The sequence below is a fragment of the Pimephales promelas genome, chromosome 9 (assembly GCF_988280905.1).
Source record: "Pimephales promelas chromosome 9, fPimPro1.hap1.1, whole genome shotgun sequence".
Lineage (NCBI taxonomy): Eukaryota > Metazoa > Chordata > Actinopteri > Cypriniformes > Leuciscidae > Pimephales > Pimephales promelas.
In genome coordinates this window covers 21,016,884-21,039,748 of record NC_142777.1, presented here as the reverse complement: position 1 = coordinate 21,039,748, position 22,865 = coordinate 21,016,884, and the positions used below count along the sequence as shown (strand labels likewise).

The 22,865-nt window shown below is 39.1% G+C and overlaps 2 protein-coding genes across 4 annotated transcripts; one reads left to right on the top strand and one right to left on the bottom strand.

The window, feature by feature from the left end:
* The first annotated feature begins 1,642 nt into the window (after positions 1–1,642).
* zdhhc2 (zDHHC palmitoyltransferase 2) lies at positions 1,643–18,031 on the top strand. Of its 3 annotated transcripts, none has more exons than XM_089134842.1 (14): positions 1,643–1,979; positions 8,818–8,844; positions 9,901–9,995; positions 10,467–10,587; positions 10,788–10,857; positions 10,947–10,979; positions 12,129–12,249; positions 12,399–12,437; positions 12,742–12,874; positions 13,911–14,037; positions 14,125–14,217; positions 14,449–14,552; positions 14,727–14,786; positions 15,341–16,740. In XM_089134842.1, the coding sequence occupies exons 1-13, from the start codon at positions 1,859–1,861 to the stop codon at positions 14,765–14,767; spliced, it is 1,125 nt and encodes a 374-aa protein (XP_088990968.1). In that variant the 5' UTR covers positions 1,643–1,858; the 3' UTR covers positions 14,768–14,786; positions 15,341–16,740. The 3 variants fall into 3 exon arrangements, 2 of the variants coding, with proteins under 2 accessions (XP_088990968.1, XP_088990967.1); XR_016169673.1 differs by lacking the exon at positions 12,399–12,437 and adding an exon at positions 17,953–18,031 and having other exon boundaries at positions 1,646–1,979; positions 15,341–16,219; XM_089134841.1 differs by lacking the exon at positions 12,399–12,437 and having other exon boundaries at positions 1,646–1,979.
* Positions 16,817–22,801, bottom strand: cnot7 (CCR4-NOT transcription complex, subunit 7). Its single transcript, XM_039665652.2, has 7 exons — positions 22,621–22,801; positions 21,178–21,387; positions 19,629–19,822; positions 19,281–19,442; positions 18,924–19,068; positions 18,143–18,253; positions 16,817–18,050 (listed from the first exon to the last, which is right to left on the bottom strand). The coding sequence occupies exons 2-7, from the start codon at positions 21,292–21,294 to the stop codon at positions 17,919–17,921; spliced, it is 861 nt and encodes a 286-aa protein (XP_039521586.2). The 5' UTR covers positions 21,295–21,387; positions 22,621–22,801; the 3' UTR covers positions 16,817–17,918.
* Between the last annotated feature and the right edge of the window lie 64 nt (positions 22,802–22,865).

Below are 22,865 nucleotides of genomic sequence, written 5' to 3'. Positions count from 1 at the left end.
ATCTCCACAACCGGAAATGGACGAGCATCCTTACGTCAAATGCGGAACTTATGCGTGCATATAGCCCATATACTAACCAGTCAAAGCTTGTTTTAAAGCAGCACTATGCAGTTTTTTTTACCTTAACTGAATAGCTTCGGAGTTATTGCAATGGTTTATTACCAGTGTTGTAGTACTCGAGACTCGGACTCGTCTCGGACTCGGTCTCGAGACCATATTTTAATGGTCTTGGTCTTGTCATCGACTCGTGTGCATTTGGACTCGGAATTGAAATTTTTTTTTTGTTAGGACTCGGACTTATTCCCGAGTCCACTCGTGTTCAATTCAAAATATTTTTCATGATTATTAATGTATGTTAATAAAATATTTCTTTAAATTGATTGACACGCCCAGTGATTGGTGATTTTCTAGTGCACAACTGCGCATGACAAATTGTAATAAAATTACTTTTAACACCACCTACTATGTGGCCTTTTTACCCTAAACTGATCATATTTTTTAAACTCTAAGTAAATTCAGTAAAATAAAAAAAGGATTTCTCTAAGTAAATAAAAGTAAATTAGGTAATCAACCCTTACTGGTGGTCTTGGACCCATCTGTGGTCTTGGACTCGACTCTCTATGGACTCGGTCTTGACTCGGACTCGACTCTCTGTGGTCTCGGTCTCGACTCGGACTCGAGTGAGGTGGTCTCGACTACAACACTGTTTATTACTATTTTCGGGTTGAATGTTGGGCATTCAATGCCCCCCCCCCCCCCCCCTCCCCCTGTGTTGCCTGTGACCGGAAAAAACACACTTGCAACTTTGAGCCGGTGGGCCGCCGACCGCAGCATCAAGAAGTGTCGCGTGATATCAGAAAGATCTGCTAAAATGAGCATCAAACAGAAAGAACCCAGCGCCGTATACATGTGGTGTTCGAGGCGCATACAATACAGACTGCATAGATCAACAGGCTGCAGCTCTTAAAGTGCCCACACCTTATTTCCACTCGTTACAGCTTACATCGTACTGAACAGGGACCGGTATACAGGGGGAGGAGATCAGGTCGTGAGTGCCGAGACATCTCTGCGTGAGTGCTATTTACGACAGTACAAGTACTCCACAGCGACTCTAGGGGTCACAGTTTGACAAAAACAGAAATCATGCATAGTGCTGCTTTAAATGCATGGTCTCTCATGGCTTTAACTGCATGGCCAGGCAGGTTTTCATCTATTTGGCTGGGTTGCAGGCTAATTTTCTTCCTAACTACTGAAAAGTAGACCATAAAAAATAAATAAATAAATAATAATAATAAAAAAAACAGCTTAGACTGATTTAAAATATTTATCAGAAGATAATGGACCTCTTAACTGGTCGATTTTACAGACAAGGTTTAAGCCTATTCCCAGACTAAAATGGATGTTTGAGCTGTTTTAACTGAAAGCAACTTATAATCACTGATAAATCTTAAAATAGGACAGTGCTTAGTGTAACACAATTGTTTAACATTGCTGTGTGACATTAAATAGCTATATAGCAAATAGATTTATAAATACAAATAGGCTATAGCTGATAGATAGAGCAAATCTCAACAGGCTTGCTAATGCTAAATAAAATACAACAGACTTGGTAGAAAGCGGTAGGCTAGCCATGCTTTAGTGTAGTAACCACCGCATCGCGTGAGCATCATGTAAGTTTGTAGAAAGGGGCGGTACCGATGTGCTGCAAACAAGAGCGAGTGGAGAACCGGAGGATGTAGATGCAGACGAACCCAACGCATCTGCACAAGGAGGAAGACACGATGCTGTTTTAACAGCAGTGCGGGATCGCTGAGGCTGAACTTGTCGTTTCGACCACTTTTGGTCTTCTAATAGAAAGATGGCGCCGTCGGGCTCGCGCAGCGATGACTGCTGGAGAGTTTTATACTGGATCCCTGTGCTGTTCATCAGTCTGATCGTGGCATGGTCCTACTACGCGTATGTAGTGCAGCTCTGCATAGGTAAGACTGGAAGCAGCTTTCTGAATGAAGTTGGTGTGAATGAATAAATAATACCTAGTTCATCGACCATGTCTGCTTCTGTTACTAGAGCAATAGATCTCTGATATTGATCAGGTCTATTTGCTTATAAACAGATTGACTAAGAGTGGGTCATAATTAGTGTCAAGTTGTTTGAGATTAATTTATTTAACCCCTCTCTTTAAATACGCATGTATGTGTCTGGAGCCCACAGCAGCTCCTTAATATTATAATATTATACTCTGCATCTTAATTATAAAACTGAAAAACAACACATATATTGGTGACTAATAGGCATGTGAGATGATAAAAAACATGACACACACACACACACACACACATTCATTTTTTCATTTTTTTTTTTATTAATTACAATCTTAGGACAGTTAACATCACTTAGACATTTTGGATTTAAAGCCCCACACATTTTAATAATAAATAAACAAACAACAATAATCCAGAAAATGCAAACATGTTCCTAGAAAACGTGTATTCAACTATTGTAATGAATGTGTCAAGTATTTTAATGAATTTTCATTTTTATGTATTTTGGAGTAACTTAATACTGTAGATCCACAAATAAAAAATAGCATCATGCCATTGACCCATATGCAATACTGTTTGAAAAAAATGTTGGCATCACTCTATAACTACCCATTACGACCCTCATACAAAACTTGATTTGTCCCCCTTTTTTGTGCTGTAAATATGACCTCTGAGCACTTTAACATCCTCAAGCTTTGTGTATGATGTGTCATTTGTATGTGCGCAACAAGCAAAGGTTTGTGTTCATATCAACATCATTCACTCCTTTGATTACATCTGCTATCATGTTCCCATAAAAACAGGATAAAGGCTTTATTGTTCTCTTGAATGGTGGAGGATCATGAGGATGCCATCTTTCTCTGATGACTAATTGTGTGTGTGTTTGGACTCCTTTAATATCATCAAATGATGTTTAACTATCTGTGCATAAAACAGCTGCTTTGTGGTGCTGAGACTTCACTGAGTGAAGTGTCAGTGGCCAGGCCACATTTCTAATGTCTGTTCCCACTGGCAGTTTATACTGGTTTATGCTGAACTGCAGTCTGTGGGTCTCTAGGCACCCCACCCCTTGCTTTGTACTTGAACTGACAGAATATAAACCATGAAGTGCTTTAAAGGGATAGTTAACTAAAAAATGAAAATTCTGTCATTAAAGCTGCAGGGAGTTTTGAGAAAACGTTGACTTAGCCTGAAAAATTGAACAAGCACAACTTACAGGTCCCATCCCCTTGCTCTCTGCTGCCCTACAGCCCTCCCTCCACAGCGGAGCCTACCTGTCACAGCTCTTCGTCTGCACCATCCTGTCCGCGTCTCCAGCACTACACTTCCCATGATCCTCTTGTCTCCACTTCTGAACTCACTCCCTCATCAGCCACCTGTTCCTCGTCTTGTTCATCAGTATCACCTGTCTTCACATCATTATGTTTGATTCCTCTGTGTATTTAGTTCTCCCTCCTTCAGTCTGTGTTTGTCGGTCAATGTTGAATGTTACCTGGTGTTACCCTGTCCTCCTGCCTGTACTTTGAATTAAAATATATAATCTTCGTGAGAATCTGGACTCCTCCTATTCCTTCCGCCTGCACTTCTGCTCTCCTGCTCTCCTGCACCATACCCCGTGACAGCTTGACCGACCCCAAAATATGGATTCCTTTGCAGCAGTAGCACTGCTTTGTTTGGAGCAAGGAGATCGTTCCTTGGAGGACCATCTGGAGGATTTCCTCAACCTCGTCCCCTCTACCACCTTCCCGGACGACAGCCTCTGCAGCTTTTTATATGCTGGCCTCAACACCACCACCAGAGAGCAGTTGTCCGGGGAGGGCTCCCAGTTGAGCTTCGCGGCTTATGTGGAGTGGGTGCTGGTAAGCTGTGGATCATCTTTCACCGTCGATGACGTCACCAGCCCCACTCCAACGCCAGAGACCGTCCAGCCAGAGCCCGAGACCGTCCAGCCAGAGCCCGAGACCGTCCAGCCAGAGCCCGAGACCGTCCAGCCTGAGCCCGAGACCGTCCAGCCTGAGCCCGAGACCGTCCAGCCAGAGCCCGAGACCGTCCAGCCAGAGCCCGAGACCGTCCAGCCAGAGCCCGAGACCGTCCAGCCAGAGCCCGAGACCGTCCAGCCAGAGCCCGAGACCGTCCAGCCAGAGCCCGAGACCGTCCAGCCAGAGCCCGAGACCGTCCAGCCTGAGCCCGAGACCGTCCAGCCTGAGCCCGAGACCGTCCAGCCTGAGCCCGAGACCGTCCAGCCGGAGCCCGGGACCGTCCAGCCAGAGCCCGAGACCGGCCAGCCAGAGCCCGAGACCGTGATCCCACCCAGCCTCCCTCTCCCACCTCCTCCTATCCATCATGTTTTCACCATCTCTCCACCACTGCTTGGCAGCCCCACTGCTTCCCCGGAGTGCTTCGAGGAGGTAGAATCGTCGTGGGTCTGCCGGCCACCAACTCCATCGGGGTCAGGGGATCCCCGGTCTCCTCCTCGAGCCTCCTCGACCTGGTCTCTGCCGCAGCCCTCTGGTCCATTACCTCCACCATGGCTCTTACCTCCCTCACCTCCGCCGTGGCCCTTCAACCCATCAGCTCCTCCAGGCTTCCTCGTCCCCCCGGTTCCCCCTTGGTCCTTCATCGACCCGCCCTCACCCTGGGACTACCCTCCTCTGGCTTCGCCTCGTCGCTGCGTCCTTCGGGTTCTGTTGGGCTCTTCTCTCCCTCCGGGTCCACCTTGGTCCTCGGTCGCTCTGGCTGCGCCGCGGTCTTCAGGATCCTCGTCTCGGCCGCAGTCGCCGGAGCCGTTGGTGTCGCCATGTCCCGCCAGCCTTTCAACATCGCCCGGTCTCGCTGGCTCGATGGCCTCACCCGGGTCTCCTCTGTCACCTGCTCCGCCTCCATCAGTCGGCTCCCTGGAGTCGTCTGTCCCGCCTCCTCCATGGCTCCTCCCTCCGTCGTCTCCACCAAGGACGCCTGAGGGTCCATCCGCTCCGCCCTGGTCTCGCCCTCAGCCTGCTCCGCCCTGGCCTCGCCCTCAGCCTGCTCCGCCCTGGCGACGCCCTCAGCCTGCTCCGCCCTGGCCACGCCCTCAGCCTGCTCCGCCCTGGCCTCGCCCTCAGCCTGCTCCGCCCTGGCCACGCCCTCAGCCTGCTCCGCCCTGGCCACGCCCTCAGCCTGCTCCGCCCTGGCCACGCCCCGCCCAGCCCCCAGTTCGTCCCCCCTCCTTCCTCTGTTATGCGGCGTGAGGTCACGCCTCCCGGGAGGGGGGAGTTCTGTCACAGCTCTTCGTCTGCACCATCCTGTCCGCGTCTCCAGCACTACACTTCCCATGATCCTCTTGTCTCCACTTCTGAACTCACTCCCTCATCAGCCACCTGTTCCTCGTCTTGTTCATCAGTATCACCTGTCTTCACATCATTATGTTTGATTCCTCTGTGTATTTAGTTCTCCCTCCTTCAGTCTGTGTTTGTCGGTCAATGTTGAATGTTACCTGGTGTTACCCTGTCCTCCTGCCTGTACTTTGAATTAAAATATATAATCTTCGTGAGAATCTGGACTCCTCCTATTCCTTCCGCCTGCACTTCTGCTCTCCTGCTCTCCTGCACCATACCCCGTGACACTACCATGAACGCACAGGCTAGTAAGCAGGTCCACCAATGATGGCGGATAACCAGTTATGTCACATTCAGGGACGAAACATCAACAAAATGCTTTACATTGACTAAGGCCTATCCATACTTTGACTACAAACTTGGTCCTCAAATCATCATGTATTTTGCAATACATGCAATGTAACTTTATAACGTTGCACGTACCCTTTCTATAAGTTATAAATAGCTAGTAAGATAATATAACGGTAACTAACGTGACAGCAAGTAATTATTCTAGCGATGTGTAGGCCTTATGCTAGATAAGGTTTGCCAGTATTGTAACAGGGTTCAGTTGTTATGGGAAGAAGAACCGGCGAGCGTTCAACAAGTTTAATAATATAGATAAACAAATACAAAATGAAAGTAGGCCTATAAGCCAGCAGGCCCTCACGGACGACTGCTGGCACACAAAACAGAACATAAAATCACTACGTAAAATCAGGCCTGTTCCTTTCTCGATCTTTACTGTCGTCGCTCCTACTTTATGTTTCCGCTCCTCCGTGAGAGATACCAGACCGGTGTGTCTCACAGGTGTCGTTCATTTCCACTCACACCACTCTCACGTCCCTCGACCTCATCCTGCTCGCCACAATATTATTTCAACAACATGACCAGCCAGTGAATAAGCAGGTTTCAATTGTTTCTTTGCACAGTGCATGACATTTTATCTACATGTCACGCGGCTGGAGTTTTGACACAGAGTCAATGGGCTCTGTCTAATTCTTTCTTTTTCGCTTGTTTATCGTCATCGGACTTTTTCATTTTACCCGTCTTTGTTTTATGGGATTTGTCGAAATTGGCAGTTTAGGTTGTTTCTCCACCATTAGGAGAGCTGCAGCACACCGGCAATCTTGAGTTTGAATGATGGTACACACTGTGCAAGAGAGGGGCGTGATCAGCTCCTACACGAGATTGACACTGCTAAGACACTCCTCCTGGCTCTGATTGGTTGTTTCTGACCGGGAGCGGTGTATTTCTGCAAATGGCAATAGGACCACTGGGAGGAGCCAGGGGAGCTTGATTTTTTCACAGATTATCTGTCTCATATTCTACTGTCAGGACATAATGAGAGTTTTAACAAATATGTAAAAAAAAATTTTTTTACCAAAGTTACCTACAGCAGCTTTAATTACTCACCCTCATGTCGTTCCAAACCCATACGAGTTTTGCTCATCTTCGAACACAAATGAAGCTCTTTTTGATTTAGACCTATGTTCCACTTTGGCACTTCAAAAAGTTCAGAAAGAGATCAATCATAAAACGAATTCATATGAATTGAATGGGTTAGTCCACAATTTTCTGAAGAGACACTATCCCTTTATATGATGAACAGATTGAATTTAATTTGAATTTCATCGACTGCTTTTATTCACATGTGACTTTTTGAAGCGTCAAAATTGTTGTTGCATAGCTGTCAATGGAGGGACAGAAAGCTAAAAAATTTCCAACAAAAAATCTTCATTTACGTTCTGAAAATGAACAAAGACTTATGGGTTTGGAACGAAATTAGGGTGAGTTATAAATGACAGAATTCTCATTTTTGACTGAACTATACCTTTAATGTCTGATCTTGAGCATGAATTGAAGGCTATTAAGTTTGTATGGGTTCAATAGGATTATAGCCTGCTAAAAATGCAGCATTGCTGGTCACAAGCATAAGTATGTTTTGCATGCTGGGCCATGCATTGGATGCTGGTTGCTGGTTTGCTTGTTACCTGCATAGGAAGTGAGTGATGGTGGACCAGCTAAACTATACCAGCTCTAATCAGCCTAAGTCAGCCTAGACCAACACTGAATTCATGCTGGTTTATGATGGATTTTTCAGTAGGGCAGTTTGTTCATTGCAACAATGATGCAAATGCCCAAAACCGTAACAGACAGTGTTACTGTAGTTTAAAACTGCTCTCACTCCCTGGTCCTGGAGAGCCACAGCTACACATATTGTATGTCTCCCGCATTTAATTTGATTCAGATCATCAGCCTGTTAGGAAAGAGCTCTATTACTGTAACTGAGGTGGGTGTGTCAGATAAAAGAGACTTATAAAATGTGCAGTGGCTCCCCAGGACCAAGTTTAGAGAACCACTGGTTTAAAAGATGATCTGTTTACTTGCTAATACTACTACTATGCTATCGTTGCATTTATTTTAGCATGTCAGTAAATCTTTATTTTACCCAACCCATGGTGACAAAGGTTGTTATAAACATACTGTCTGCTGATCCGTCTCAAAGGTAATCTCACTGCCAAGCCGTCAACTCCTCACCAATCTCTACTTGACCTATTTATGCTGTCAAATCACTTGTGCTGCACGTTTTGAGTAACAGACGCTTAACATTTCTTAAACAACACTGAAGTCATCAGGAGAAAAAAGAGTTTATTTGCTGAAATAATGGTAATAATGTGTCTCGTCATCTGTTGACAGTTTTTATTTGAGAGGGTTGCATGAGAAGGTGTGATGATAATGGCCTTATTACAGTATATACTGTGATTGCTGGATTACTGTGCGTCTATTACTACTGTACTCAAATAATAATAGATGCATTGTATCCTGGGATTTCGTTTGTTTTGTGCTTCAGGGTTTTTTTCTTCTTTTACTTATGTGCCAGATCTTTCAAAGAGCATATTTTGGATAAAGAGTACAGAGTAGTCACATTAGATGAGGCTAATCTAATGAGGCTTTTAGGACACTGCATTTTTAGTAAACTTAAACAACTAGATATTTATTGAAAAGCCTATGCTTAGAATGTGGCAAAACTCAAAAAAATATTTCTTTAAAAACAAAATCCTCCTTCCGTGTCATCTGTGTGCATGTGGTCCAATCTTGATTTTGAGACAGTCAAGGGTTTTGAACAACCTGTATGGTCATAGTTAGTATGTCTAACCTCATCACCACAAAATAGAGCACCAGTTGAAGAGATGCAAATGTGATGATCTAGTGAATTTGGGCACCTGATCAAGAGTCTCTGTACAGCATGAGTTCCAGCAACTGCGATCAGAACCATCTGCTGCTCACTGACCTTCTAAATGCACAAGGAGTTTCAGTCCTACTGTTTATACAATAATATCCAGTGCAGAATTAAAAAAACACAGCATTAACAAAATTGTAGAGACATTGTTACTTGTTTCTTTCTCTTTCCTCTACAGAATCTATTGAAAACATGGGAGAGAAAAGTAAGTTAGCTTTTTCCTACAATGTTTTACTTTTTTAAAAATAGGGAATTTCAATGGCAATTTCTTTCCTTTAAAGGAGTAGTTCAAAATCATTTGCTGATAATTTACTCACCCCCATGTTACCCAAGTTGTCCATGTCTTTCTTTCTTCAGTCGAAAAGAAATTTTCGTTTTTTTGATGAAAACATTCCAGGATTTTCTCCATATAATGGACTTCAATGGGAACCAAACGGTTCAAGGTCCAAATGAAAGTTTCAGTGCAGCTTCAAAGGGCTTTAAACGACACCAGGTCTAGGACCCTAGGACCCCTATCTAGGACCCTTTGAGTCATGACTCGAAAAAAGATTTTTTCATTTTGTTGAACGAGTTTGAACAGGAGAGTCACGAACGCTCATCACAGAACAGAGCAGAGCGAGCATTTTTGCTTATAAAACTTACATTTTTTCATTTATTTTTTAAATGACAGATTGTTTCACCAGACAAGACCCTTATTCATCGTTTGGTGTCTTTTAAAACCCTTTGAAAGCCCATTTGGACCTTGAACCGTTTGGTTCCCAATGAAGTCCATAATATGGAGAAAATCCTGGAATGTTTTCATCAAAAACCCCACTGAAGAAAGAAAGACAAGGACATCTTGGATGACGGGGGTGAGTAAATTATCAGCAAAAGATTTTTTGTAAAGTGAACCACTCCTTTAATTGGAGCAAAACAAATCAATATTTATAATATCTAAAACTTTTAATATATAACTTTTGAATGTTTATAAATGGTTGAATGATATTTAAATGATCCCGTGACACTGAAGACTGGAGTCATGCTAATGTAAGTCCATCGGACATTTTCACCCGTATTATCATTTGACTTGATTGTAAAAACAAAAACACATCTCCTCAACCAACCACATGATTTGAGTTAACATTGCAGAATGAGTTATGCTATCCACCAAAGTGTAACAAGTTTAATAATAACATAGTCATGTGAAATTCCCTTAGGGAGCACCACTAATGATGTAATGATCTTTTATAATCAGTTTTCAATATTTCTTTTTTTATCACAGTAGTTTATCTCCTGGTTTATCATGTGCTTTTCATAATGTTCGTGTGGTCATACTGGCAAACCATCTTCACAAAACCCATGAACCCCCTCAAAGAGGTGAGTCAATTTGAGTATAGAAATGAATAATATGATTAGCAATAACTATTCATTTCAAAGTAAACACCAATAATGAAGTCATCTGAATGTGGCGTAAACTGTGCCATCTCTAAGTAATTTAAATGTTATTTTGCACTGCATACTCACTATGACTCATGAGGTGTTGGCTTATAATGAATGTTATTTTCCTGTTAGCATTGTAATATTTGTAAATGTTTGGTATAACCGCTCTTAGGATGAATTGTTGGTTACGCTTATTGAAAAAAAACAGCATGTTGTGTTGTAAATGGCATGTGATCGTTGGTGTAACTAGCACCTCACTGGAAGCTGTTATTATTTCATGCTGAGGGAATGAGAAACCAACTGTAAAAGAGAAACCACATATGGCTCAAACTGGCAATCAGTCGTACTCCCCTCACTTGTCATACAGGAAATATCAAAATGTTTTGCTTTTTTGTCTGTTTCTTTCAGTTCCACCTGTCACATCCCGACAAGGAACTATTAGAGCGTGAAGATCGGAGAGAATCTCAACAGGAAATCTTGAGGAGAATTGCTAAGGATTTGCCCATTTACACACGCACAATGTCAGGAGGTGGGCACTTTTCTTTACGTTCACCACATCCTAATTGTGCCAAAGACATCGCTGTTAGCATGCCAAGTCCGTAACAGTCCATTCAGCCTAGATTTAGGCTCAGTGACAAATAATGGCCGCAGACAATTGTTTCACATTTGTTTCAATTTGTCTTCAGTGAATCCTATCGATCTGTATTTTAACAAGCTGTCTTGATACAGCTGTCCGCTACTGTGATCGCTGTCTGCTGCTGAAGCCTGATCGATGTCATCATTGCTCTGCCTGTGATATGTACGTCTTTCTCCTTTTTTAAAAGACACAACAAATTATAGGTTTTGCTGTGTTGCATTTCAACAACTCCTGCCTCTGCTGTTTTACAGGTGCATTTTAAAGATGGATCACCATTGTCCATGGTATGTACTAGCTCAGTAGATTAAACGCAAAGCATGAATAAAAAGATTTTTGCTCTTGGAAGGAAGACATGCACCAAATATTTCTATAGGTTTCTATTAGACCAACAAAACAATCATTATTTTCCTAGCACACATTATTTGATTTTGCCATTTAAAGCTACACTAGGGTAAATCCATAAGGTGTTTTAATAAACATTTTTGGTGGTATAATTGGACATTTTGGTGAATTGGTGGCTAATTTTAGTGAATTTCTATGCTCTGCCACTGATGGTTAGATTTAGAGATGGTCTAATATATTATAACTGCCGATACCGATAGTTTGGAAAATGCCTAATATCGGCCGATAATATCGGCCTGCCGATAAATCGGTCTGGCTCTATTTGATATGTTTAAATTGGAAATTTGTTCACACAACTTACTAATGGCCTACATCAGCACATTTTATTAATTCGTTCCCTTGTTTTAAATCGTTTGCACAATATAATAATTAACTACCACGTTTTACTAAATCATGGCCACGTTGTAATAATTCCTTCACTTGTCAAATCAAAACGAGGTAACAATTTAGTTCTACGTGGCCACAATTTAGTAAAACAAGAGAACGAATTCTTAATCCGTGGCCATGATTTATTTATTTTTGTCCAAGTCATGTTCTGGGCTCTGTATATTCTTTCTTTTGCTATTTATTCATTCATTTGCATAAGTGACATGATCACCTGTAACCATGGTCAGGTTCGGTCACACAAACACATATACAGTGAAATTCATCCCCAGAGAAGAGAGCTGCGGCTCCACAATGTCATTACTAAAACAAAGGATCATTTATAAATAAATAATACATTTTTACTATGCATTAATTTTATGCAACAGCCACTAGAGGGCCAAAAGTTACATAGTAGTTAGTAATGCGATACTGAAAAAATGTTTCATTCAAGTCTAAAATATTATTTAAATGAGCGGAATCAATCTGATTACTTTACATTTCACAAACAAAAGTAGCATCAAGAAGGGTAGAGATGAAATAGCTTTTAAGGTAAAAGCTGCCCATTTTCTCTTGTTGTAGTGTATGTTGTGCAGTATTTTGCAATAAAAATAAATATTAATATCCAACTTTATTGAGGCTAATGGTCGTTTTGTCTTCTTTGACAGGGTGAACAATTGCGTGGGCTTCGCCAACTACAAGTTTTTCATGCTCTTCCTAGCATATTCATTGTTGTATTGCCTCTATGTCACTGCCACAGACTTGCAGTATTTCATCAAGTTCTGGACTGTAAGTATGAATTATTAATTGAATAGGCTTATATTAGGAAACAGATCATTTGAATGTTCAGATAGGCTGTCTTTTTTTTAATAACACACCAACTGGAGTACTACTATCATCTTTTCAATAAAAACAATGTTTTATTTTTATTTTGAAAGGTTGACGGTAAAGCACATCAGCGTCTAATCCAGTATTTGGTAGGACTGAGTCAATCACAGACATTGATAGTTCCTGTAGTTTTAATACTTTCCCTCAGCATAACACCTCAGTTCCACTTTCTGTTAGATCCAGTAGACAAGGAAATGTAGGCTTGTTCAAAAAATGTTCTAGACTGTCCAAGTTTGTAACTGAGTATTCCAGATATACTATATTCTGTAAAACTGTATATCAACTAGATAATATAGCAGCCAATAGCTTGAATTAGGCCTGATCTGTTTTTTGTTTTTGTTTGTTTATTTCAGTCTACGCCTGTTTGTGGTGTTTTCTCCATGTTTTTCACAGAATGGCCTGCCTGATACCCAAGCCAAATTTCACATCATGTTCCTGTTTTTCGCTGCCTCCACGTTCTCAGTGAGCCTAGCGTTTTTGTTTGCTTATCATTGCTGGCTTGTCTGCAAGAACAGATCTACATTGGGTGAGTGGGCTGTGCTGTAATTACCCTTGGATTTCACTAGTAAACACGGGCTCCTCAATAGGGTGTATTTTGCATTCTATTATCATCTGTCCGCACTGCCTGATCAAATACGTTTCATACAACCAGTGACCCTTTGTGGCAGATCCTCAAGGGAACACGTGCTACATGCCCAGTATTCTGGCAAAAGCAAGCGTCTCAAGATGCATTATGGTTGAAAATGTAAAAAAAAAAAAATCTCCTTCTTAATCCTGCAAATCATATTTGCATCATATTTGATACTCAAAGGACAATAAATTATCAATGTGATCAAATCTTTGTTGTACACAATCTACTACATGGCTTCTCTTGTCTGATTGATCATTTATACTTTATTAGAAAGGAAATAGCTTTTTAGTATGATTTTAAAAATGTCCACATTTAGGTTGTGGCACGTCTTTTTGCGGTGAAATTTTAACTTATATTCTATCTGATTTTTAAAAACCTTTTAATCTTTTTTTTTTTTTTTTTTTTTTTTTTTTAGATAACTCAAATACTCAAACTCAAATATGACACATCAGGCTTTTGAGAAATGTTTATTTGTTCATCTCTCAATTATCATTGCATTGCATTACATGCTTTACCCCCACAATTAAAACACATAGCTTTGATCATAAGACTAAACATTTAAATCTTAGTAAGACATATTTTTGTAATAAATAGAGTTACAAATGATATTTAAAGGCGTTTTATGTTAGTACTGCACTATACTGTTATAACAATCTCAATGATTTACACTAGAAGCAATCAGATATACATAAATATCAGCAATAGCAATAAAGTTTGGGCCTTAATAAAATGTAGGTGTTTTTTTCTTCTTGAGAATGAGCTCTATATTCTCCTATATCATACTCTACAAAAACACACACACAAAGGGTTAAAAAATATTTTTGTCTAAAGTCTCAAGACTAGTCTCCATTGATTATACTGAAATACTGAAAATTGGAAATCATGATTGCTTATGAAGTGTCTGCTTATGATGTAATGTTTCTACTGTCAGAGGCTTTTAGAGCTCCCGCGTTCCAGCATGGCCCAGACAAGAACGGCTTCAGTTTAGGAACAAACAATAACTTTCGCCAAGTGTTTGGAGAAGAAAAGAAATACTGGCTGCTTCCTGTTTTTTCAAGGTATCAGTCATTTTCACTAGCACTGAAAATATTAGTGTCAGTGTTGGCCAATCTCATTCCCTCTGTATCACGTTGTGTTTTCTGCAGTCTGGGTGACGGCTGTTCATTCCCCACATGTCTAGTGAACCGAGACCCCGAACAACCCTCGTTGCCCCCTGGACACAACCCTTCTATCAAAAGGTTCATGCCTCAGATGAATAATTCATTTAGGAACAGATTGTATAACTATATAAATATAGGCCTATATATAAGAAAAAAATGTTCCACCTTTTGACAGTCAAACAATGAGTCAAGACAGAAATTTGCTGTAGATATTACTTCTGATTCCACCTTCACACTAGGAATTGCATTGTGGGATAGTGCATTGCTGATATGCAGAGTTTTCCATTCATGCCCTTTTCATTCTTCCAGTGCTGGAGAGTCTCATCAGTTTCCACCTAAACCTCTGAGAGAGTCTCAGAGCCGGCTGCTGAATAACGGACAGTCAGAGGGAAATGAAGACCGAGACAAGCGAGGTGAGTTTATGTCATATCTGAGATCAATACAAAACCAAATTGAAAATTAAATTGAGTGTTCAGTTTGTCTTGACCGTAGATATGACTAATAGATATGAGGTAAACCTGGAGCTGTGAATGTGTGAGTGTCGGGAAACAACGTTGTACACTTTTCATGCTGTGTTTCCCTGACAGGTACAAGCAACCCAGCCTTGACTATTGAGAAGGAAACTTAGGAACATTTTTATGAAACAGGTTTGTTACTTTTGTGTGTACAGACTAAAACTTTAAAGTTCTAAAATTATAGTATTGTAACACTACCGTTCAAAAGTTTGGAGTCATTTTTTTTCTTATGCTCACAAAATACAGTAAAAACAGTAAAATTGTGAAATATTATTACAATGTAAATGAACTATTTTTAATATTTTTTAAATATTCTGGTGATGTGATTATTCCAGTGTCACATTATCCTTCAGAAATCACTCTAATATGCTGATTTGTTGTGCTATGTGCTAATATTCTCGTGAAAACTGTGATATGTTTTTTTCAGGATTATTTGATGAATGGAAAGTTCAAAATAACAGGATGTGTTTTAAATATAAATATTTTTTTAACATCATCAATGTCTTTACTTTTGCATTTAATTCATTAATAGATCCTTCCTGAATAAAAGTATTCATTTCTCTATTAAGCCTTATTTTCCCCAAACCTTTGAATGGTAGTGTTCTGTACATACCACATATACTGATATATTAAATTACTGTATATTATATGAGTATTATATTATATTTCTTATATTTATCATTTAGGAGTGTTGTCCTAATGATGTCTGTTGTCAGTGGAACAGTGAAGACGTCTCTGCTGCTCTTGCACAGACTTCCACTGCCTTTCCACTCTCTACCTACTCAATTGTGACCCATCACAAGCGCTAACAGAAGCGGGATAATGGAGTGCACATTCATAAAGGGCCACAGTCTCTTCTCTTCCTTGGAAACTGTATGGCTGAGATATCTTAATGTGCCTAAAGAAACCCACTGATGTGGCTGAACAAGGTAACATCAAAGTGGTTCCTGGACCTACGTTTAAAAAAATAGAAGTTTGTATGGAAAATGCCTTGAATATATATAGCTTGTGTGGTGTAGACATTTCTAAAGAAAGTACGATTTTTTGTTAGTCTGGGATACGTGAAGTATTTATGCATGCTGTGTGATGGTGGTACATAGTCGTTTGTCATGTTTGAAATGTGAAAAGCCCACTACACTACAACAGATTTTTTTTTAAACCGTTAACATGTTGTTCATTATTATACAGATGCCTTTTCACATCTGGTCTATGATCTCTTTTCTTTGACAAAGTGTCAGGGAGTATCTTGTCCATCACCCTTAAGTCTGGATCCCAGCTGTCCCGAGTTTTGCAAAGGTCGTACACAAGCAAAAAGACTGATGTAGCAAAACATTTTTGGCCATTTATAGCACTGCATATCCAGACAAAAACACTGTTTATTCAAGCAGAGGGAGGACAAAAATACTCTGTATGCACTTTGGACAGCGCTTGAAGCTGCACATTATTTCAGTTTTTGAATGTTGTTTTCTCGATGGTTCTGCTGAATCAAGTATGCAAGGAAAATGTATTGTGATTACTCTTGTCCATATGCATTGTGATACTGCAGCTGCAGTGAACATTTCACTGTAAGTCAGTATATTGATTATTTTTAGAATACTTTGCATAACTCTGTTGCACACTCAGATGTGGTTTTGTATCTCATCTGATTTATCTAAGGGCTCTTCTAAAGTACTTACCATATTTCTATCTGAATTTGATTCCATATACTGTATTGCATGCAACTGTACTTGTACTTGATTTTGACTTGAGGTGTGAACGAAACCTCAGAAATGCCAAGAGCTGTGGTGTGTTGTCCGTTTTGTAGTTTTTATGGAAATGTCGTATAGGATTTCTGTTACTTTGATTACTAGGTTCACACACCACATTAAAAATAAACTGTGATACAAGATTTCTACTGGTTCTTGCTTTGTGTATGTAGACAAGCTGATTGCCATTGCTGCTTTTGTTCTTTGAGAGTCTGAAATTGTGCTGGCTCTAGCTTAATGTTTTCATATTCAGACTCCACTTCGTAGGACAACGCCATTGAACGATATGCCTTTATGAATGTTACTGTAAGAGAAATAAAGTGATATTTTATTAAGTGCTACAGTGTTGTTTTGGTATTGTTTCAATTTAGGAATTGTGCAATCAAACCTTACAGCATATGTCTGAACAGACTTCAGTTAGAAAAATCTGGCTTTTATTTCCAAAAGCTCTAAAAACAGTCACTCTATATTGCATAATGTGGACATCAAGATAACAAACAGGAGGAGGTTAAGAGCTACCAAAATCATTATTCACCAAATCACACATTCAAAAAACAAAAGCTGTGTTCATGCGATTCACATGTCTATAAAAGCTCAGATTAGTTAACACAGCATTTATTCAAATATCTTTCAGTACATACAGCAGATCTAGGCAACACAGAATTGTAAAGCAATACGATACAAAAACAGAATAAAGAGGAAAATCAGGAGAAAACCCCGAACAGCACAAAATGTGCACCATTGAAGAAACCAGCACTACAAGTAAAACTAATTCCACTGATACTGAGTACTTGAGTTGGTTAAGATTCCCTTTAAGAGTCATTATTAATCATATTAAATGAATAAAAGGCTTTGAACTTTTTGATAATAAAATACTACAAAACCTTTACATTTATGTTAAAATGAAAATGGAAAGACATTTTTGATGCATAAGGTGTCCTCAGTTCACTTAAATAGTGGCAGTTACATCATCACTCTTAATTTACTCGTGTGGTAAAATCTGTGCTAACCCAACATAAAGAGTAAAATCAGTGCGAGGCTTCGCTTTACAATTAAGTGCCTGTATTTACCTGTGTCTGAGATCCTCCATCTGTCTAAAGCTATTGCGAAGTGTGAGAAAACAGTACTCCTGTAATCAGGGAATGACAGTTCACGTAGGTGACTGGTGTACTCGCCAAATTAGTCGATGAATAATCTAACCGTACACGAGAAGAAATGAATCCAATAAATTAACGATAAAAAAGAAGAACGTAAAAAGTAGCTTAATATTAAGGCTAAACTGTGGTGGGGGGGAAACTCAAACACCAAATGGTTCCTCTTCTTTAACCATAAAAGATGAACATTGTGTGAAAAGATTTAACCCAGAGAAGGCAACAAAGGGAAGAAGTTTTTTTCTTCTGTTGGATGTGAGCTTTAAAGTGCAAATTCCTATGAAATCTTTCATGGAAACAAAACAACAACTAAAAACCCATGTTTTGAGCCCTGTATATGATGTTCGTTATGGTGAGAGATTCTTGTGTCATGACTGCTGCTTGTTTGCCTCCTCCTCGTAGGCATTTCCGGTGCCGTTCTGGACATAGGATGAGCCTGAACCCAGTCCATACAAGTGACCACAATACTTGGCATCATCAATGTGATCCTCAAAAAACATCTGCAATGACAATGATGCTACAGTCAGTACAAATGCTGCATCCAGTGCCACTTTTTGTGATATTTAACAATCGTAGATGAAGGCAGGCACACCTCTCTCATCTTGAAGAAAGCCATTCCTGTGAGGAGCGAGTCAGACCCTGCCTGATGCTGCGGTCCAATTCTCTCCAATTCAAGCTGCTCTGCCACCTCCTGCAGACCACCCTGCACACCACATGATGGAAATCAGACACAGATTCCTTCTATCCACACACACTGCTACCAATGAAAGTAAACCCTGGTGTACTTCTGACAGTGGTGTGATCCAAAATGATCTGTAGAAATCTGTAATGGCTATACATACACAGTCAAGTTTTATTGCTTTACAATAACACTGAACCACGGAAAATTTGATTTGGCTTTATGTATTGAAACCAAAAAACAAAAACAAAAAAAGAACAAAAGTTTTTAGTTGTATTCAATCATTACAATTGTTTAACTATAAGTATGCAAGTATTCAAGTCAGTCTTTAGAAGATAACCTTTGACCGCGATTACAGTCTTAGGTTTGTTAAAACTATTAAAATACCTTTTTAGGCATTAAAATAAACTATTAAAGTGCTACAATCACTAAAACAGATATAAAAATACATTAAATAGAAATAAACAAAAATTATTAAAAAAAATTAAATACATTTACAAATTAAATAACTGATTCTTGCAGATCACACCGTCTTTTTGCAGATATGTTTTTGAGTCTTCTTTTTGTTGACACACACAAAAGGGGAAAAAAAGAAAAGAAAACAGCAGGATTCAATGCTGTATGCATGAATACTTTGTAGGCTATGTATTTCTAATGACAACATCCTCGTGCTTATCTCCAAACGCTAAAATACCTTCAAGTTCTTACAGCTCTTCATGAGGTATTTCACATCATAAATGATGGGAAAAAATAAACGAAGAACCTCGAAGAAGTCAACCTCTTCCTCTGGCAATTTCGAGTTGGACAAAATTTTAATCAGGTACCCAAAGTCATAGCCACTGTTTGGAAGAGACACAGCAATTAGCTTGAAAATAGAAGCGTATATAGTTCATGACGTTTTAGACAAAGTTTTAGACTTCACACATTTTTACAGAACTTTACATTTTCTTAAGCTTTCAAGAATCTTCCAATATTAACAGAGTTGTGGCTTGAATCTCCACTGAAACACAGCATTAATTTCAGTATGTGAATATTATTTCTGTAAGATTACCTATGGAATGAGAGCCACTTGACCCCCTCACAAAGCACCACACCTGAGGTCATAAGCAGCTCAGCAAAGTACAGTGTCTCAATACCCTCCTCCTCATGCTTCTTAAACTGGATACCTGACGAAGTGAGCAGCTCAATGGAATCCTGTGCATACATGTCTTCCCTGCAAAAGACAGTATGTCCTGCTTTCATAAAGAATCACACTGATGGCTATGGTTACACCTGAAGACAAGAAAAGTCATCTTGTCATATGTCTTCAACATGCACATATAAGAGAGAGATCATGGATTGATGCTTTGTTGCTGAATATGAGTACAATACCTCTTTAATTACAAAGTGCAATGCTTACGTGAGGTTAAATTTGAAGTTGAACTGCCATGTTGACGTTCCTGGTGGGTATTCGCCCTCTTCGTTCATAAATGTAAGGCCAAGCTGGATGATCTTCAACAAGTCAACATTACACCGCAGCAGCTGATACTGGTAATCCGCATTGCTTCTAAATTCTCCGATTGGTCTTGCAACAACACCTGGAAACTCTGTGTCCTACAAATGCAAAAAGAATTATGCATTATGAGTGTTATGGTTACAAAAAAAGGGCCAGAAAATATATGCCATTTGGAATATCGGACTCATTTTTAAAAATAAAAATATATATTTTTCACATCATTATCACTCGTTTTTGTAATTTTAGTACTTCAACTTATCTCAGTTATTTGCAAAAGCTAAATTTATTAATTATCGTACGTTTTTTAAATTAAGCACTACGTTTTTTCCATCTAATATTTCTATTTTATTTTGTTGAAACTTTTTTCAATTGCCGAAAATAATTTTAAACTGTCAGAATGGATTTCAAATTAGTTCATTTTTTTTCTTCTTTATGAAGCGATGTGATTAATGTCATTCCCAAAGAGCAGCTTTATAGGAGTTCACTCATGTTGCTCAAATCGTTCATTGTGTATTGTATAATTAATGAATGAACGAGCGAACAAACAATTGGTTTTGGCATTTTACTTTTTTTGTTGTCTGATGCACCTCATGAGTTATAATGTCCAGTTTTTGCCAAATAAAAAAAATGGTAACCTAAAATGTATAATATCTAAAATAAATTAACTGGTTTTGTTCAAGTCACAAATATCATTTAATATTGCAGAATCAACCTAAACCAACAAAATAAATTGTATTGGTTTAATCATGTAAAAAAAACTATGATAGCTTGTTTCACCACTTTTCTCTCACGTAGCTTTTTTCTCACAATTCTGACTTTTTGCACAGAATTGCGAGATATAAACTTACAATTTTTATTTTTATTTTCTCAGAATTGCGTGAGAAACAATTTTTTCACTTTTTTTTTTTCTCAGAATAGCGTGATATAAACTCACAATTGCGTATTATAAAGTCTGAAATTTGCAATTCTGATGAAAGAAGAGAAAATCACTAGATATATTATATAAACACACAATTGCACAAAAGGTTATATCTCACAATTCTGACTTTATTTTTCGCAACTTTGAGTTAATATCTCACAATTCTGATAAAAAAAAAAGAGTCAGAACTGTGCAATTAAGAGTCGCAATTAACTTTTACATTTTGTATTCCGTGGCAAAATAAGCTTCCAAAAAAACAGCCCTTTAAGTTAACAATTGCAGGTTACCACTTTTTACAGTACATCTTCTCTTTTCAAAATGACATTGACTCTCACACGTCTCTTGCCATCAGGCTGACACTCAAGTCATGACTATGGCAACTGATGTTGACATACCAGATATTAACTGCACTGTCTCAACATATGGATCTGATTTCATAACTTCCAAATTGACAGGGCAGACGGTCAATCTTAGATCACATTTGAAAAACGAAACTGGATTGATTTAAATCAAACATTAATGTTTTAAACCCACCATTGCGACATAGCTGAATTTTCGAGTCACCTGTCGGATCCTCTTCATCTCCTCATCCAGGTTGCTGGCCCAAACTTCACATATTCTTTGGCTATGATCCACAGTGGCTGCGGGCATAGTTCCACTCTCAGGTTCACGGCATCAAAACCAAAAAAACACTCCCCAGGGGATATACTCATGAAATAATAGTCGCTTGTTGCCTCTTTTTACCTGAGAAAAAAAAAATCATCACAATCAGACAATCAGGACATTTTATATCAAATCACTTTATTGTCACTACATCATAAACAAGAAGGTAATAGATAATGTATAAAATAAACAATATGCAAATACGCACACATAGTATAAACATAGACAGGGAAAGTAAGACATTTAAAAATGTGCTACTGAAAACAAATGCACAAAAAACTTAGCTAAAATTCCAGAGAAAATTGGTAGAAAATATGAAAATATTTCAAACAGCATATATATATATATATATATATATATATATATATGTTGTTTGAAATATTTCTATCATTCTACCATATATATATATATATATATATATATATATATATATATAACATCACCATACAAAACTCTCCTGTCCAATTAAAATCCTGTCCATGACCTAATTGTTCCCTTTACCCAATTGTTTTTTCTGAAATTGTCAACAACTACAGGTTTGTATACATTTTCAAGCTTATATCCATTGTATGCACTGTTGATTATGTCATAACCTGGCTGATTCACTTTGGTAAATCATTAGTCATGTGTTTACGGACTTCAAACTATATGTTAGATGAGTGTATCCTCCTTATCCCCAACACCATTTTTTGGGACTATAAACAGAGAGAGACTTTCACATGCTTTACTTTAGACTTTACTTAGCAAATATGACTAACGTTACTCATCTACTATTCTTGCTTCATGACAACACTGAACGGATAATGATTCAGACATACTCAAATCAGTAACAAAAAAGCCTGTTGTAATGTGCCCTAAACATTACAAATGGCAGATGAGTCAAAACGGTCGCAGGCTAACAGGAGCAGCATTCACAATATGCCAACCAAACCAGTAGGAAGATGGGTCGTGTGCCAGAAAATGCTTTTGAACATACATGCACATTAAAGTGCCTTTATTAGCTATCATCTGTTGCTTTATATGTCCTTAAGCTATCAAGTCAGTTGTTGTAAGTTGACAGGTTAGCAGCACCAGCTAACACACCATCTGCTAAGCAACTAAACAACCCCGCAAACGTCCTGAAATAATGTCTACAGTCTTTTGGAGGTTTGTGTAAATAATATTTCTTTGTAAGATGTGAATGATGCTGTTTGGTGTCGGGCTGAGTGTTTATTTTGAATATTTGTGTATATTATAGCATGTTAGCTATTAGCCTAGCCACAAAAGTTTGTCCTGATAATATGATCAAAGTTCACTTTTTCTGTCAGGACTTACCTTTCCTCAAACAAGGTAGTAACACTTAAAGCGTATACTGCTTCAGTAATACACAATCACCTTGTTTAGAAAGGACTGGGACCTTGGTCTATACTTTTATATAGTTTTATTGGGCTAACCGATATCAACAACCAGCTGCCACCTCTGAAACTACACCACACAGCGCTTCGGCGTGACGTCAGGACAAGACGACACGCGACCTTTGAACTCCATATGGGGTTTTACGTTTGTGTATATTTACATTT